This window comes from Terrapene carolina, unplaced genomic scaffold (assembly GCF_002925995.2).
Source record: "Terrapene carolina triunguis isolate 2854851 unplaced genomic scaffold, T_m_triunguis-2.0 Scaffold95, whole genome shotgun sequence".
Lineage (NCBI taxonomy): Eukaryota > Metazoa > Chordata > Testudines > Emydidae > Terrapene > Terrapene triunguis.
This window is the reverse complement of record NW_020664446.1, coordinates 474,150-491,689: the sequence shown is the minus strand read 5'-3', so window position 1 is coordinate 491,689 and position 17,540 is coordinate 474,150. Positions and strand designations below refer to the sequence as shown.

Here is a 17,540-nt window from a genome sequence, read left to right as displayed (position 1 = left end):
AGGGCGCGGGAACAGGGCGTGGGGGGGGCTGTGGAGGCGCAGGGCGTGGGGGGGCCGGGCAGGGGAGCAGGGCCCGGGGGAGCAGGGCGCGGCGGGCAGGGTGTGGGGGGGCCCGGGCAGGGGGAGCAGGGCCCGGGGGAGCAGGGCGCGGGGGGGGGCGGGGGGGGGCCGGGCACGGCGGGGGGGGCCCCGCACCCCTTGCGGAGGGGACACCCCGAGCCAGGCGGGGGCCGACACACCCAGCAGCGCCGAGCGCGGGATTGGCACAATTCCCAGCTGGGCTCGCGCCCCTCAGGACACTCGCCGCCCCCCCCCCCGGCCGAGGGACGCCCGCGCGCCCCGCCCCGCGCGCACTCACGCTCTCACTCACAAGAGGTAGCAGCAGACGGCGCCGGTGACCAGCATGGTGATGGTGACCCTGCGGGGGGGGGAGAGAGACAGGCCGGTTAGCGGCGGCGGCCGGGCGGGCGGGGTCCCGCGGCGGGGGCGGGCCCGGGCTCTTACCCGCGGTTGGGCCCCTTGGGCACGAACCAGGGCGCGGCGACGCCCACGAGGCCCCAGAAGGCGGAGAAGAGGATCAGCGGCAGCGCGAAGCTGTGCGCGGTCATGGCGGCCGGGCGAGCAAACCGAGCCTCCTCCGCCACACCAGCGCGGCCACCGTACCGAGCCGCGGCCCCGCCCCCTCGAGACCCATTGGCCCACGCAGCCGCTCGCTCCCGCCCATTGCCGCACTCGGAGACCACTCCGCGTTAGCCCGGGCGCTCCGCCCCGCCCACGGCGGCCGCCTCCATTGGCCAGTTGCCGGCCTGCGGACGGTGACGTGAGCGCGGGGCTGCAGCCGCCTGAGCCGGCCGCTAGGGGGCAACGGGGCGAGGCCCTGCGCGTCCGCCCCCGCTGACAGCGCGTGCGCAGTGCCGGCTCCGGGAGGGCTCCCTGCTGCTCGCCCCGCCCCACATTGGGAGCTGCGGGCGGCCGCTGTTGTTCGCAGGGGGCGGGGCGGCATGGGGGGGGGGGGGGTAATAGGCGCCTATGTAAGAAAAAGCCCCAAATATCAGGACATCTGGTCCCCCAGGCCTCACCCGTGACTTGGTCTTTCTGCAGCCGGGAGAGCTCGAGCCCGAGGCCTTGTCAAAGCACGTTACGCTGACACTCAAACACCGTCTAATGACATGGCCTGTGCACGTTCTCCCAGCACTGCTGTGGGCAGAGCACCTCCCGCTGGTGCCCTAGCACCGACAGCGAGAGCAGTGCACTGTGGGTAGCTATCGCACGGTGCCGCTCCCCATCTTCTGCAGCTAGGCGTCGTGGGACGGTAGTGGATTGCAGTGCATCATGGGCGCAGGTGCCACATCCCATGATGCAGTTTTTCCATCCCATCATTCCATGGGCTTCCAACTGCCTCTCTGCCTTTTTCAACAGTCACTGTTCATAGACTATCAGGGGTGGAAGGGACCTCAGGAGGTATCTAGTCCAACCCCCCTGCTCAAAGCAGGACCAATCCCCAACTAAATCATCCCAGCCAGGGCTTTGTCAAGTCAGGCCTTAAAAACCTCTAAGGATCGAGATTCTACCACCTCCCTAGGTAACGCATTCCAGTGCTTCACCACCCTCCTAGTGAAAAAGGTTTTCCTAATGTCCAACCTAAACCTCCCCCACTGCAACTTGAGACCATTGCTCCTTGTTCTGTCATCTGCCACCACTGAGAACAGTCTAGATCCATCCTCTTTGGAACCCCCTTTCCGGTAGTTGAAAGCAGCTATCAAATCCCCCCTCATTCTTCTCTTCTGCAGACTAAACAACTGTTGTTGTAGTCACTGTTACGAACACATCACAGCTGGACATGTAATATATCATGTCCTCCTAAACTGAACAGGAATCAGAGGTGCCTGACCGGCTGTGTGCCATGGAAAGAAACATCAGATTACTTTTGGCATTTCCAGAACAGCTGCACGCAGTGTACCGTCGCTTTTGGGCTCAAGAAACAAGCATTGAGTAGTAGCATGGCACCTACCTGGAACTTTGTGCAGAGCTCACCCCAGCACGTTGGCACAAGGACACTAAAACAAGACCTGCCCTCGTGGTGGTGAAGCATATGGCATTGCTGTGTGGAAGCCACCCCTAATCATTTTTGTTGCCCTTTGCTGGACTCTCTCCAATTTGTCCACATCCCTCCTGTAAGGGGGGGGGGGGGAGACACCAAAACTTGACACAATACTCCAGGTGTGGCCTCACCTGTGCCGAATAGAATAATGATCTGCTGGCAATGCTCCTACTAATACAGCCAAACATGCCATTGGCCTTCTTGGCAACAAGGGCACACTGCTGACTCATATCCAGCTTCTCGTCCACTGTAATCCCCAGGTCCTTTTCTACAGAACTGCTGCTTAGCCAGTCAGTCCCCAGCCTGTAGCGGTGCATGGGATTCTTCCTAAGTGCAGGACTCTGCACTTGTCCTTGTTGAACCCCATCAGATTTCTTTTGGCCCAATCCTCCAATTTGTCTAGGTCACTCTGGACCCTATCCCTACCCTCCAGTGTATCTACCTCGCCCCCCAGTTTAGTGTCATCTGCGAATTTGCTGAGGGTGCAATTAATCCCATCATCCAGATCACTGATAAATGATCAAATTGCCACAGTGTATTTATTCCAGCAGCAACCACCATGTGTAGGAGACAAAGACTGGCTATCTTTCAGAGTGTATGTTTTTATTAAATACCAATTACCAGCACAAACAAAAAGGGCAGTATAGGCTCATATAGCTGTCTGTAAGTCATTTTGGAAGCTGTCTAAAGGGGTGGAGTGAACAGGATACCGAGATGGGCCAGGATGTTGCAAGGAATTTGTGGGAGGGCATGGAAAGCAGTTCTGTATTGGGGGGGGGGAGGGGGGGCGCAGCTGAGCATGCATGTGTTCTGCCTGCAGTGTGATTAGGAACTTCAACATCTCCTTTTGCTGCTCCCATCACTTTTATCATCCGCATCTGGCCTAGTAAAATTTGCTCCTGGCTCTCCTTTCTCTCCTGCCTATTTTAAAATTTTCCTTTAAAGTCTCTCTCCATGCCCTGCGTTTTTCAGCATCTGAGGATTGGAGCACCTCTCGAAACGTGTCCTCCTTAGTCGCTTCCTTATCTGGCGGAGGCCCTGCGCCGTTGTATAAGGGGTTCCCTTGAAGGCCACATCTGCAGAAGCACAAGAAACAAACAGAAGTATGATTGTTAGTGTACGCACAGCATTAAATAATTATCCTAAAATACATCTCTTTTTAAATACAAATCAGTTTCTCACTGTCCCTTGGCAAGCACACAGCTTGGCAAACGCCCTAAACATAGTGAGTTTCGCCCGGGAGATGGGGCTCAAGATGAGGCAAAGGATTTAGGTGGTTTTTTAAGGGGATCACTGCAGGCAGCTAAGGACAATATTGTAAATTCTGCCATCATTTTCCACAGGTGTGGGTCTCTGAAGCCAATCTCTCACTCCTAAGGGTATGCAAGGGTGCATCTCCTGCATGCCTGCAGCTTCAGACTGGATCCCTATGCTACTCCCTTTGTGCTGCTTTGGTCCCTGGCACAAGTGATTGCTGATTGGCATGGGAAAGTTTCCTATGACGTGGGAAGGAACAAAGCAGCTCTGCCAAGGAACCTTCAGCAGAGGATTCGAGAGTACCTCCAGGAAAGTTTCCTAGAGAACTCTCTGGAGGATTCACGTGAAATCTCAGTGTGCGTTAAGACACAGTTCTGCGGCACTGCTTAGCTGCATAGGGGAATGTGAAGCACATGCAAACACCACTAGTCTTGTACATTTCTATCCCTTCTCCCACTTCTGGAATATACAGAGCAAAGGTCAGCTCTACCGCATATAACAGCATCATCAACTCAAAAAGATCACTTACCAGGGCTCTCCTCTTCTGCATCATACGTGCCAGAGACGGACTGCTGGGACTGGCTAGACCCTTCCGGAGTGGATAAGAGGTCCCGATTCGCTGTGCCAACAGAAGACCCTGCCATGTGCTTCACGTTGTCCTCCAACTTGACCTCCTCTCGTCCATGACTTTGGGGTTAAGTCCGCTGTCTCCAGCCCCACTGAAGCATCCACGGGGCTCTTGGCGGAGGTGAGGTTGCTGCCGAGGATGGCGTCCAGCTCCTTATAGAAGCGGCAGGTCTTTGGCACAGCACCAGAGCAACAGTTTGACTCCCTTGCCTTCTGGTGCACCTGCCTCAGCTCTTTTATCTTCCCACGGCACTGCTGTGTGTCCCCTTCATAGCCCTTATTCAACATGCCACGAGAAATCTGACCATAGGTATCAAAGTTCCCACAGCTGGAGCAGAGCTGGGACTGCACAGATCCAACAGCTCAGCTGTGCTCCAAGCGAGAGAGCGTTTGCTGCGTGGAGCCGCCATAGTCAGCTGGGAAGATGCAATGTGAGCTCTCCACACCGAGCAAACTGGAAGTGAAATTTCAAAATTTCCTGGGCCTTTAAAGGGGGAGGGGCAGATACCTGTGTACCTGGGTGCAGGGCAGCAGAGTTCGAACTGCTGACCAGAGCAGTCAGCAAGGGCATTGTGGGACACCTCTTCGAGGCTATTTACAAGCGCAGTGTCTACACTGACACTGTCAATATAACTTTGCCACAAAAAGCTCTATGCCTTTCATCGAGGTGGTTTTATTTTGTCAGCAAAGCAGGAGAATTTTGTCGGCAGAAGGAGCATTGTAGTTTGTACACCTCCACTGCTTTGTTGATGAAAGCTGACTTCTGTCGACAAAACGGTGTAGTGTAGACAAGAACTAAGATGCCACAGCATGTAACAGCTGCCACCACAGAGGAGATTCATCCCAGTCCATCCCTCACTTCCCAGTCCCATGATCCAGGGATCCAGCCAAAGACAAGCAGATTAATAAACAAATTAATTTACGTTACAAAGTTTACAATCAAAAGTGCACATGATCTTACAGTCAAGAATTTGTCGCAGTAAACAAAGCAGCAAATACTGGTCAGTCTAAATTGAGGCTAGCAGAACTCCCCACTCAGAGACCCTTCGAACCCCAGCAAGTCACCACAGAGGAAAGCAATCAGCCGGAGCATCTACATCAGTGCAGTGGGGAAAAGAACTAGACGTCCTTGGAGAGCCCAGTTGAAGCCAGGCTATTTTGGGACCCGACGTAGTTCATTCATAAGCCACAGAGCCACCGTGAGCAGTGCCAGGGATCCCGACTGGTGAGTGGCAGCCAGAGGAGTTGGGACATACAGTAGAAGGGTGCTGATGCCCAGGCCCACCTGTCAAGAAGCACCCAGGAGTGAGAAGAGCAACAGCTGATTCAACACTGATGTTTTAAAGCACTCCACGGGGTATGCCTGTCAATACATTTCCAGCAACCCCCACGTTCCCAATCACAACCCTACCCACTGGGAGAGGGAGAGGCTCCAGAAATAAAAATGTCAAGACCCAGACTCCCCATCCTCACATATAGCACAGACTGTGCCACAGGCACCAGGATCTGTGCAGCCTCCACCCCGTAGTTACTGCCACACTTCACTTTCCCATGGGCTCTGCAGCTCCACATGCCAGCCCTGGGTAGCTAAAGGTACTTCTGCTGAATGTGACACAGCAGCTTAGTGCTAGAAGAGAAGAGGAGACAGTACCTGCATATATGCCACAGCCATTAAAGAGGCCACAGCAATCTTGGTCCTGCGTGGTAGGGGGATCTTCCGAGAGAGCAGATAGAGTGCTGTGATGGCAGTGACTGAGGTGATCCCCTAGACGTGGAAGAAGCTAGCAGTTACTTGAGGGAAGTGGGTGTGGGAAGGGCTGGGGGTGCGGGAAGGAACCCCACACAACAGCTAACATGGGGGCTGGAAGGAGATTATCACACGCTTGTTTGGCTGCATTTTCCACTGACAACGTTTTATGGGGCATCGTTACATTTCACACATTATTAGCTAGTGTCAGATGCCACCTAAAGCACATCATCAGTGAAGGTGTTCAGTAACACCAGACCTAACTCTGACCATTGTGTCACCACACGACACCCATCCCAACTCAAGGCACTCATCTGTATTCCCCTCAGTCTGTGGTCTCAATTGCAGTTCAGTCCATGACATTGCGGATACTAGAAACGTTCACATGAACTTGCACAAGCAGCTAGCTGAGTTAGTGGCAAAGTTTGCAGATGATACTAAACTGCTCAAGATAGTTAAGATCAAAGCAGACTGTGAAGCACTTCAAAAAGATCTCACAAAACTAAGTGATTGGGCAACAAAATGGCAAATGAAATTTAATGTGGATAAATGTAAAGTAATGCACATTGGGAAAAATAACCCCAACTATAAATACAATATGATGGGGGCTAATTTAGCTACAACGAATCAGGAAAAAGATCTTGGTGTCATCGTGGATGGTTCTCTGCAGACGTCCACGCAGTGTGCAGCGGCAGTCAAAAAAGCAAACGGGATGTTAGCAATCATTAAAAAGGGGATAGAGAATAAGACGGAGAATATCTTATTGCCCTTATATAAATCCATGATACGCCTACATCTTGAGTACTGCGTACAGATGTGGTCTCCTCATCTCAAAAAAGATATACTGGCATTAGAAAAGGTTCAGAGAAGGGCAACTAAAATGATTAGGGGTTTAGAACGGGTCCCATATGAGGAGAGATTAAAGAGGCTAGGACTTTTCAGCTTGGAAAAGAGGAGACTAACGGGGGGATATGATAGAGGTATATAAAATCATGAGAAGGTGAATAAGGAAAAGTTATTTACTTGTTCCTATAATATAAGAACTAGGGGCCAGGTTTAAAACAAATAAAAGGAAGTTCTTCACACAGGGCACAGTCAACTTGTGGAACTCCTTACCTGAGGAGGTTGTGAAGGCTAGGACTATAACAGCGTTTAAAAGAGAACTGGATAAATTCATGGAGGTTAAGTCCATTAATGGCTATTAGCCAGGATGGGTAAGGAATGGGGTCCCTAGCCTCTGTTTGTCAGAGGGTGGAAATGGATGGCAGGAGAGAGATCACTTGATCATTACCTGTTAGGTTCACTTCCTCTGGGGCACCTGGCATTGGCCACTGTCGGTAGACAGGATACTGGGCTGGATGGACCTTTGGTCTGACCCAGTACGGCCGTTCTTATGTTCTTATTTGCACAGAGCTTTGCAGTTGTACAGCATTCTGAGTGTTAAGGCATTTAAGTAAAGGATTCCCTGATGTACAATATCCAATTCTTTACTGATATCCGAATTTTATTTCATCCAGGGTTCTCAGAACACTTTACGAAGGAGCCGGACATCTTTATCCCCCATTTACAGATTGGGGAAACTGAGGCACACAGAGGGAAGGGCTCTTGTTCCCAACATGTCCCTTCTGGAGGGAAGCCAGGTGTGGAAGTAAGACCACCACCAGCAAACAAGACTACCTCACAGATAAATAGGAGACTCATGCCAGCTAAGAGACCATGTTTCCTCCTTTTGAAGGTAATGAGTTCCCAGGAATAGGATGCCCTGAAGTTCACCCCCGTTCACTGTGGGAGGCAGGCGGAGAGTGAGCTGTCGGACTTTAGGAGACCAATGAAGGGAAAGTTATGACAGGATGGCATGGTCCCCAGAAGAGACTGAGTGGCACTCACCAATATCCTGTGATTAAACTGCACAGTAGTGGGATTCTCAAAGATGTTCTTCAGCACTGGGGAGAAGGAGAAGAGATCGTCTGGGATCCAGCGCTCCCCCATCTTGGGGAAGGAGTTGTACACAAGGCCTGCATCCAGTCCGGCCACAAAGGCACCTGTAATTCCAGAGAAGAGAGTTAGGTACTAACATACCAGGGACAAGGCAGGTGATACACCAGACTAGCCTCTAGAGATAGGCAAGTTTGGAGTTGGGCTTGAGGACAGAGGAACCTGGTTTTGTATTCCTTCTACAGCAACACATTGGTGATCAGACAGTGATGCTCTGTTACACAGTCTGCCCTGCAGGAGATGTTCCAGCTGCTCCGTCTGGGACCGTCAAGGGCAATTCTGAGGTGCCTATACATGTGAAAGGAGCTAAACCCCCATGGGACATGAAACTTCTTGGGGATCTGATATATTCCACCCCCTCAGGAGAGTGATAGGGCAGGCAGGGAGGCAGCCTCACAATGGGAGAGGCCCTTACCTGAGAGAGCAGTGAGGAAGATGAGACCTGTTGTCCCATGAGCAAATCGTCTCAGACGGAGAAGCTGATAGGTTTCAGGTAACTGTAAAACACAAGCCGCAAAAAGGGCTATAGAAAAACTCCCCAGGGGCCTTGCAAGAGACTGAGCACTGATGCTCCTGGTGGGACGAGCTGGCTGCACCAGGTGAGGAAAGCTCCTCCAGTGCAGAAACAGACAGAAAGAGTGAGGCCGCTTGTGAATGCAGTCAACACGTCAAAGGGGAAATTCCTGTGATTAAAGAGAACACTAATTGCTCCCTTTTCACAGCAACAGGACACAATGATCAATAGTGTGAAGGAACACACCTTTCGGAGACACCCCTTAAGGGGAAGATTTATATCCTAGTAAAGAGGAGACGACAGAAGTTGATAAAATACAGATAGGAACTGAAGAGAAACAGTCAAATGAAAAAGACCCATTCAATTACATCATAGGAAGGCAGACAAATATTGACAAAATTTTGTAAGTGCTTGTATACAAATGCTGGAAGTCTAAATATTAAGATGGGTGAACTTGAGTGCCTGATATTAAACGAGGATATTGATACAATAGACATCACAGAAATGTGGTGGAACAACGAAGGGACACCGTAATACCAGAGTACAAATATACAGGAATGACAAAGTAGGTCGTGCTGGTGGGGGAGTGGCACTATACGTCAAAGAAAGCAGAGTGCCAAATATACTAAAAATCTTAAATTAATCAAACTGTACTACAGAATGTCTATGGATAGAAATTCCATGTTTGAATAATATGAGCATAGCAGTAGGAATATACTACTGACTACCTGACCAGGATGGGACAGTGATTGTGAAATGCTCAGGGAGATTCGAGAGGCTACAAAAAATGAGAAAGCCCAGTAATGGGGGATTTCAATTATCCCCATATTGGCTGAGTATGTCTCACCTCAGAACGGGATGCATAAATAAAATTTCTAGATACCATTAATGACTGCTTTCCGGAGCAACTAGTCCTGGAATCCAAAAAAGGGAGAGGCAATTCTTCATTCAGTCTTAAGTGGAGCACAGAATCTGCTCCAAGAGATGAATAAAGCTGAACCACTTGACCATAATGTAATTCAATTTAACATCCTTGTGGGAAGGGGGCCGGGGAGATACCAAAGAAATCCACCACAGCAGCATTTAACTTCAAACAGGAGAACTACACAAAAATGAGGAAGCTAGTTAAATGGAAATTAAAAGGAACAGTCACAAGGGTGAAATACCTGTAAGCTACATAGAAAGTACTTAAAAACACCATAATAGAGGCTCAAACTAAATGCATACCTCAAATAAAAATTAAAAATAAATAGTAAGATGACCAAAAAAAATGCCACCATGGCTAAACAGCAAAGTAAAAGATGTGGTTAGAAGCAAAAAGACATCTTTTAAAAACTGGAAGTCAAATCCTACTGAGGAAAATAGAAAGGAACAAACTGTGGTAAGTCAAGCATAAAAGTATAATTAGGCAGGCCAAAAAAAAAATTTGAAAAGCAACCAGGAAAAGACAAAAACTAACAGCAAAAATGTTTTAAGTATATCAAAGGCAGGAAGCCTGCCAAACAATCAGTGGGGCCACTAGACATTCAAGATGTCAAAGGAGCACTCAAGAAAGACAAAGGTATTGCAGAGAAACAAAATGGATTCTTTACATTGGTCTTCACTGCAGAAGATGGGAGGGAGATTCCCACACCTGAGCCAGTCTTTCTGGGTGACAAATCTGAGGAACTGTCCCAGATTGAGTTGTCAATGGAGGTGGTTTTAGAATCATAGAATCACAGGACTGGAAAGGACCTGATAGGTCATCTAGTCCAGTCCCCTGCACTCATGGCAGGACTCAGTATTACCTAGACCAGGGGTGGCCAAACTGCAGCTTGTGAGCCACATGCAGCTTTTTTTAACCATTAAAGTGTGGCCTGTGGAGCCCTCCCTACCTTCCCCAGCCTACCAGACTGGGCTGGGGGGAGCTCAGGGCTTCTGCCCTGCAGTGGGGTGGTGGGGTTAGGGACATCTGCCAGAGATGAGAGAGGAGGCAGAATTTAAAGGTTCGGGCCCCGCAACAGCTTGAGTCACGTCCCCCAGGCATGCCCCTCTCTTCCCCTCAGCAGTCCCTCCCTGCAGCTCCCAGGTGTTAGCTCCCCATGGAGATGAAGCAGCAAACAGCTGGGAGCTGCAGGGAGGGGCCGCTGCACTCCAGCACCTGCCACATGCAGGGAAGGAGCCCAGTGGCATCATGTGACTGTGTGGGGCCAGCAAACCCTGGGAAAAATCTGGAGTGGGTATATGATGTCCCCGCCACCTCTGGCTTCTGCCCACCAGGGAGGGGTGTCTCAGGGCTTCAGCCCCAAGCCCCAGCAGGCACCCCCCATGAGGTTGAAGCCCCGAGATCCCCCGCCCTGCAAGGCTGAAGCCCCGAGCCCCGGCAGGTGCACCCCAGCTCTCGAACTTCTGAAGATTGTCATATGCGGCTCGGAGGGTCAGTAAGTTTGGCCACCCCGATCTAAACCATCCGAGAGGTGTTTGGAGATTTTTAAGAGCAGGTTAGACAATGACGGAGATCCCACAACCTCCCTAGGCAATTTATTCCAGTGCTTAACCATCCTGACAGAAGGGTTTTTTTTCCTAATATCCAACCTAAACCGGCTTTGCTGCAATTTAAGCCCATTGTTTCTTGTCCTAACCTCAGAGATTAAAATTTTTCTCCTTTCTCCCTCCCTCATAGTAACAACTTTTTATGTACTTGAAAACTGTTATGTCCCCTCTCAATCTTCTCTCCTCCAGACTAAACAAACTCAATTTTTTCAATCTTCCCTCACAGATCATGTTTTCTAAATCTTTTGTCGCTCTTCTTTGGACTTTTTCCAATTTGTCCACATCTTTCCAGAAACATGGCGCCCAGAACTGGACACAATACCTCAGTTGAGGCCTAATGAGCACGGAGTAGAGCGGAAGAATTACTTCTTGTGTCTTGCTTACAACACTCCTGCTAAAACATCCCAGAATGATGTTTGCTTTTTTTGCAATAGGGTTATACTGTTGACTCATATTTAGTTTGTGATCCACTATGACCCCAGATTCCCCTTCCGCAGTACTCCTCCCTAGGCAGTCACTTCCCATTTTGTATGTGTGCAACTGATTATTCCTTCTTAAGGGGAATACTCTGTATCTGTCCTTATTGAATTTCATCCTATTTACTTCAGTCCATTTCCCCAGTTTGTCCAGATCATTTTGAATTTTAACCTATCCTCCAAAGAACTTGCAACCCCTCCCAGCTTGGTATCGTCCACAAACTTTTTAAGTGTACTCTCCATGCCATTATCTAAATCACTGATGACGACATTGAACAGAACTGGACCCAGAACTGATCGCTGCAGGACCCCACTCGATATCCCCTTCCAGCTTGACTGTGAACCACTGATAACTACTCAGTGGTTTTGAAAGAAACTGATACATTAACAGTAATAAATCACTAGAACCAAATGGCATTCACCCAAGAGTTCTGACAGAACTCCAATATGAAATTGCAAAACTACTAACTGTGGTGTGTAACTATCACTTAAATCATCCACTGTATCAGATGACTGGAAGGTAGCTAAGGGAAGGCTGATTTTTAAAAAGGTCCCAGAGAGGCACTCCTGGTAATAACAGGCCAGGAAGCCTAACATCAGTACCAGGCAAACTGGTTGAAACTATAGTAAAGAACAGAATTATCAGACACAATATGTGGGGAAGAGTCAACATGGCTTCTGTAAAGGGAAATCATGCCTCCTCAATCTGTTAGAATTCTTTGAGGGGGTCAACAAGCATGTGGACAGGAGTTATCCAGTGGATAGAGTGTACTTGGACATTCAGAAAGCCTTTGAGAAGGTCACACACCAAAGGCTCTTAAGCAAAGTAAGCAGTCCTAGGGTAAGAGGGAAGGTCATCTCATAGATCAGAAACCGGTTGAAAGATAGGAAACAAAGGGTAGGAATAAATGGTCCATTTTCACAATGGAAAGAGGTAAATAGCAGGGTCTCCCCAAAGATATGTACTGGGACCTGTGCTGTTCAACATATTCATAAGTGATCTGGAAAAAGGGGTAAATAGAGAGGTGGCCAAGATTGCAGATGATACAAAATTACCAAGATAGTGAAGTGCAAAGCAGACTGCAAAGAGTTACACAGGGATCTCACAAAACTAGGTGACTAGGAAACAGAAATTCAGCACTGATAATGCAAACTAATGTACACTGGAAAAAATAATCCGAACTATACAAACCTACCGATGGGGACTAAATTAGCTGTTACCACTTAAGAAAGATCTTGCAGACATCACGGATAGTTCTCTGAAAGTATCTGCTCAGCGTCCAATGGTAGTCAAAAAAACTAACAGAATATTAGAAACCATTAGGAAAGAAATAGATAAGACAGAAAATATCATAGTGCTAACATATAAATCTATGGTACGTCCACACCTTGAATACTGTGTGCCGGTCTGGTCGCCCCATCTCAAAAATGATATATTAGAATTGGAAAAAGTACAGAGAAGGGCAACAAAAATGATTAGGGGTAAGAAACAGCTTCCATATGAGGAGAGATTAAAAAGGTTGGGACTGTTTATCTTACAAAAGAGATGAGTAAGGGATGGGGGAATATGATAGAGGTCCATAAAATCATGAATGACATGGAGAAAGTGATAAGGAAGTGTTATTTACCTCTTCACATAAACCGAGAACTGAACTGAACTGAAATTAATAGGCAGCATGAAGTACTGCTTCACACAATGCAAAGTCAACCTGTGGAACTTGTTGTTATGGGATGTTGTGAAGGCCAGAAGTATAAGTGGGTTAAAAAAGAATCAGATAAATTAATGGAGCATAGGTCCATCAGTGGCTATTAGCCATCATGGTCAAAGATGCCTTCCCATGCTCTGGATGTCCCTTAACCTCTGACTGCCAGAAGCTGGGACTGACGACAGGGGATGGTCCACTCGATAACTGCCATATTCTGTTAATTCCCTCTGTAGCATCTGGCACTGGCTATTGTCAGTCTCTGAGCCTATGTCTACACTACAGGATTAATCCGAATTTAGATAATTCGAATTTGGGAAACAGGTTGTATAAATTCGATTGTGCGCGGCCACACTAAGCACCTTAATTCGGTTTTTAACCACATTAATTCGGTGGTGTGCGGCCACACTACCCCAATTAACTTAAACACAGTAATTCGGTGGTGTGCGTCCACACTAACCCTAATTCGAATTAACAAAATCGATTTAGGCTCTACTCCGTTTGTCGAGGTGGAGTACAGAAATCGATTTAAAGGGCCCTTTAATTCGAATTAACTGGCTCTGTAGTGTGGACGGGTGAAGGGTTAATTCGGATTAACGCTGCTTAATCCGAATTAATCCCGTAGTGTAGACCAGGCCTAAGGTGCCACAAGTACTCCTCGTTCTTTTTGCTGATACAGACTAACACGGCTACCACCCTGAAACCGGTCAGAAGACAGGATACTGGAATAGAGGGTCCACTGGTCTGACGGTGCTATCATCTCTAAACCAGAAGGGGGAGTTGCTGCCTGCAGTGGAAGTCAGTGGCACCATTATTGGGCGGAGGGAGATTCCAGTGAGCTCCTGGTACTGTACCACTGTAGTTAAAGTTGCATAGCAGTTTCCATTAAACAAAACTCCTCCTCCCCAACCCCCACTTCCCTGACATCAGGCAGATTATAGGAGAGTCACGGAGCCCGCAGCTTAAGTGGAGGGGGGGAAGGGGAGAAGAATCCTTCAGATTGTAAATCTTCACTGAAAAAAGAAAGTTTCTCTCTTTTCACTGTCAAATAGCCCAGCTCAGCAGGAAGCTGTCTCCAAACAAGCCACATCAGAAGTGATGGTAGGGACCTCCCCCTTTCCCAACCAGAAGCGTGCATTTCAAAGCTTAACAGCAACCATTTCAATGCTCTCATTAAGCATGGGAATCTAAATGCAAAACACTTCACACACCACTAAAGTCATGCAGTTCGAATACAAGTCAGGGAATGGTTTCAGTAGATGTGTTAGGGACTATGCTTGGTTGTATTTTTTTTGTCCGGATCAGGCTCAGTAACAGCAGCTCAGCAGAGTCGCACTCAGGTGGTTCTTTGCAACCACAAAAACTAGCCTTTTATTTACTTGTGAAATCTTTAATCCTACAGAAACCAATGGGGCCAGCAGAAATTTACTGGAACAATGCCCCAGCACTTGATCCAATCCTGATGCAGGGCAATCCCCTGCTTCCCGGGCCAAATACTCTGACTCTGGGGATACCCCAATGCCTTTTCTTGACTTCTTCCTTAATGGAACAAAGTGTCTAAGCCAAAGAACTCAGAACTATCTTCTGTTAGCCACAGGTCCCAGTGAAAGAGTGCTGGGGGCAAGATAAGGGTGAGGCATCACTGGCAATCAGGATGGACTGGGATGCTGAAGGAGATTATCCCACAGTTAGTCATTCTATGCCGCAGTGTTTTGCAATGTACTTTGTCAGATCAAAGATAAGCCAGAAGCAGAGATGTGAGGGCTGTGCTATTTATTACCTTTCACCCTCCCTACTCCTTTAAGCTCCTCATTAAAACAAAGATATTCCAAGAAGCCTTGGAACCCCAACTACCCATCCAGATTCTTGCACCAACACTGTATTCCTGCATTCCCCATATACTACGCATGGACCGCTTACTTTGTGTTGTGGGAGCAGTAGGGACAGTCCACTCCACAGGCTGGCACAGTACAGAACTAGTGCAGAGCCTAGATGTGCTGCTAGACGGTACTGACTGACTCGGGGGATGTCATGAGAATCCGGCTTCTCTTCCAATCCACTCTTCACCATGTACCAGCCTAGCAGTCCCTGCCAAAGGATCAAAGAGATTACATGAGAGCTACTGAGGGGCAAAACCCAGCCCCCTTCCATAGCCTCAGCTGGAAGAAACAAAGAACCCACCTTCATGTCAATTTCACCCTGGTAAAGGAAAGGAGTTATCTGTTCCAGCACTGACCTTAAACATCATACAGGTGTTAGCTGTACAATAACTATGCTTCCACCATCAGTACCAACATCCAAAGCCTTCACAGATGCCATAGTCTCAGCCCACCACTCAAGAAATACTTAGGCATCACCACTGCACATCATCATCCCCCAGAAGCCCCTAGAGCCAATGCTACACATCCCAGCAGCTGCAGGCTCCCTTACCTGGAAGCAGACAAGCCCACAGAGGGCAAGGACACGCCCCTTCATGGGGTGGCTGAGCCAGCCTTTTCTCCAGAAGTAGACAGCAGGCAGAACGTAGGCCAAACCTACAACCCGACCCCACATTCGGTGCGAATACTCCATGTACCAGATGAACTTGAACTCTCTCAATGTCATGTCATGATTCAGGCTGTTGGAAAAGGCAGAGCAGAAGAATAAGCAAGGAACTCCCTGGTATGGAACAGTGGCTACCTTCACACTCCCAATTTCACAGGGGTTTTCTTCACCTTGGAGAGAACAGGGATAGCCAGGGAAGATGAGCACCAAAGCCACCTTTGGATCCTTGTCAGCTATGTATTGAGTGCCCCTTGTTGGAGCTAGTCCATTCCCATAGAAAGAAAGAGCCTTGTGCTGCTGACTCACAGTCAGTCTGGGCTCTGTGAACACAAAGGGGAGGATTCCCTGTCCCATCTCAGTCCTTCTGCCTGGAACCTACAGCACTTACATTTTAAATTCTGGAAACTGCTGGTATTTTTGGAACTCAGCCTCCCATTCCTGCTGTGTCCGTGGGGGCTTCATCTCCCTCACCAGGTGCCAGTCGACCATGGAGAGCCCAGACTCTGTCAGCCTAGGAGGGACAGATACACACAGATGTGACTCACTCACTCCTTAACCAAAATAAGGAGAGCGCTGGCAGCATTTCCCCAGATGAACTGCAGCCACCCCTCAGCAGCAAAGGTGATGGGGAGTAAGGACCCTATGAACTAGGCCAAAAAAAGTTAGCAGGCACATACTAGCCAGAGGTGGGTACAACAAACTGAAGTTGGAAGCAATGCAATGAAGATAAGATCTGCCTTGCAGCCCCCCCATATCTAGTGAGAAGGATATTGTCCTCATAACTGACACCATTTAGCCCTACATAGAGGAAGAATGAGGCTGCAATAAAGATCAATTACTTCTACAGAGATGATCACAGAAGGGAGAGGGGGGAAGAAAAAGGCTGGGTCTGTGACAGAGCCCACAATTAAGGAGTGGATGAGCTTACTGATGGAAAAGGAAAGGGACCAGTAAGACACTACTCATTTGGGGGTGAAGAAATAAATCACTAGCCACATACAATAGAGTGCTGTAGATTCAAAACAGTTCAGACAAGATTGGGGGTATTTATTATTTGCACAGCACTAGCTGCATAGTGGTGTACAGACAGGTATGAAAACAAGGTTCTCCCCACAGATTGCTTACAATCTAAACAGATGACATACAAATAAGGGAGAGGGGAATGGGTGCCAAAGAAAAGGCAGTGTGAGAATGGTGAATTTTAAACACCTGACTTGTTAAAGTTCCTTCACTCGTTTGTTTGCCTGGATGCAGTCACTGTTCTAAGATATTCTCTCATCAATTCCTTAACACTTCTGCAGAGAGGGGAAATGTCATAAAAGGTGCAGGAATTTAGAGGAGAGCATGGAGCTTTGGAGAAGCAGGTCAGTATGGAAGACCCAGGTACCCAGGGAAGTGTGGGAAAAAGACTTGGAGGTGGGATCAGGAGGAGGAGGACATGAAGGTGTAATGGGAAGGCAGTCAATGAAAGATATTGCTACAAAGGACAAGATCAGGGTTCTGTCTGGCTCAGTATTGTCTCAGAATCCCCCAAACCATATGCTTCAGAGGAAGACATGAGAAACCATGCAGGTCCATCTGGATGGGGTGGCGAGGGGCCTTTAAGAAAAGCAGGTTAACGTGGCACACAGGGAAAAGGGATGGCAATGCAGGAAACTGAAGGTGGGCTGGAAGTAGATCAATAGTATTTTCAGCAGCACTTTGTGTGGATGAGAGGTAGTGATGTAAATAACGTGTAAAAACAATAACCATGTAACTGATGAACTGCGGGGAGGGGGAGCTGCAGCATCCCCATGTTTTAGGCAGGGCTCTGCTGCGCGCCACGGGGGTTCCTAGGGCTCTGTGTGGGGCGGCAGCTGGGACCCCGGGCAGAGTTTAATCGTTAACAGAAATGGATAAGTATCAAGCTTATAGGATAACTGATTAAACTTTTACATTCCTAGGCGAGGGGCCTGGCCAGAGGCAGCTGCTGCAGGGACTCTGCGGAGCCCCGGCCCGCCGGGCGGGGCCTGTGTAGGGCCCGAGGCGGGGTCTGTGTAGGGCC

At 48.8% G+C, this 17,540-nt stretch overlaps 2 protein-coding genes across 3 annotated transcripts in view; both read right to left on the bottom strand.

Annotated features, from left to right (window-relative positions):
* Window positions 1-657, bottom strand: part of LOC113406379 (V-type proton ATPase subunit e 2) — a 6,634-nt gene extending 5,977 nt beyond the window's left edge. The window contains exons 1-2 of the mRNA XM_026650945.2: window positions 505-657; window positions 371-418 (exon numbers count right to left, since the gene is read on the bottom strand). Of these exons, the coding sequence (XP_026506730.1) occupies window positions 371-418; window positions 505-608 (152 nt within the window). The 5' untranslated portion in view covers window positions 609-657. The remainder of the gene's footprint in view (window positions 1-370; window positions 419-504) is intronic.
* A 3,958-nt stretch (window positions 658-4,615) lies between these two features.
* The window catches only part of LOC112107195 (cytochrome c oxidase assembly protein COX15 homolog), a 13,570-nt gene continuing 645 nt past the window's right edge, over window positions 4,616-17,540 (bottom strand). For both annotated transcript variants that reach the window (XM_026650980.1, XM_026650979.2), the window contains 7 exons: window positions 15,885-16,007; window positions 15,383-15,569; window positions 14,873-15,040; window positions 8,143-8,224; window positions 7,620-7,774; window positions 5,637-5,750; window positions 4,616-5,270 (listed from right to left, as the gene is read on the bottom strand). In XM_026650980.1, coding sequence (XP_026506765.1) covers window positions 5,139-5,270; window positions 5,637-5,750; window positions 7,620-7,774; window positions 8,143-8,224; window positions 14,873-15,040; window positions 15,383-15,569; window positions 15,885-16,007 — 961 coding nt within the window. In that variant the 3' untranslated portion in view covers window positions 4,616-5,138. The remainder of the gene's footprint in view (window positions 5,271-5,636; window positions 5,751-7,619; window positions 7,775-8,142; window positions 8,225-14,872; window positions 15,041-15,382; window positions 15,570-15,884; window positions 16,008-17,540) is intronic.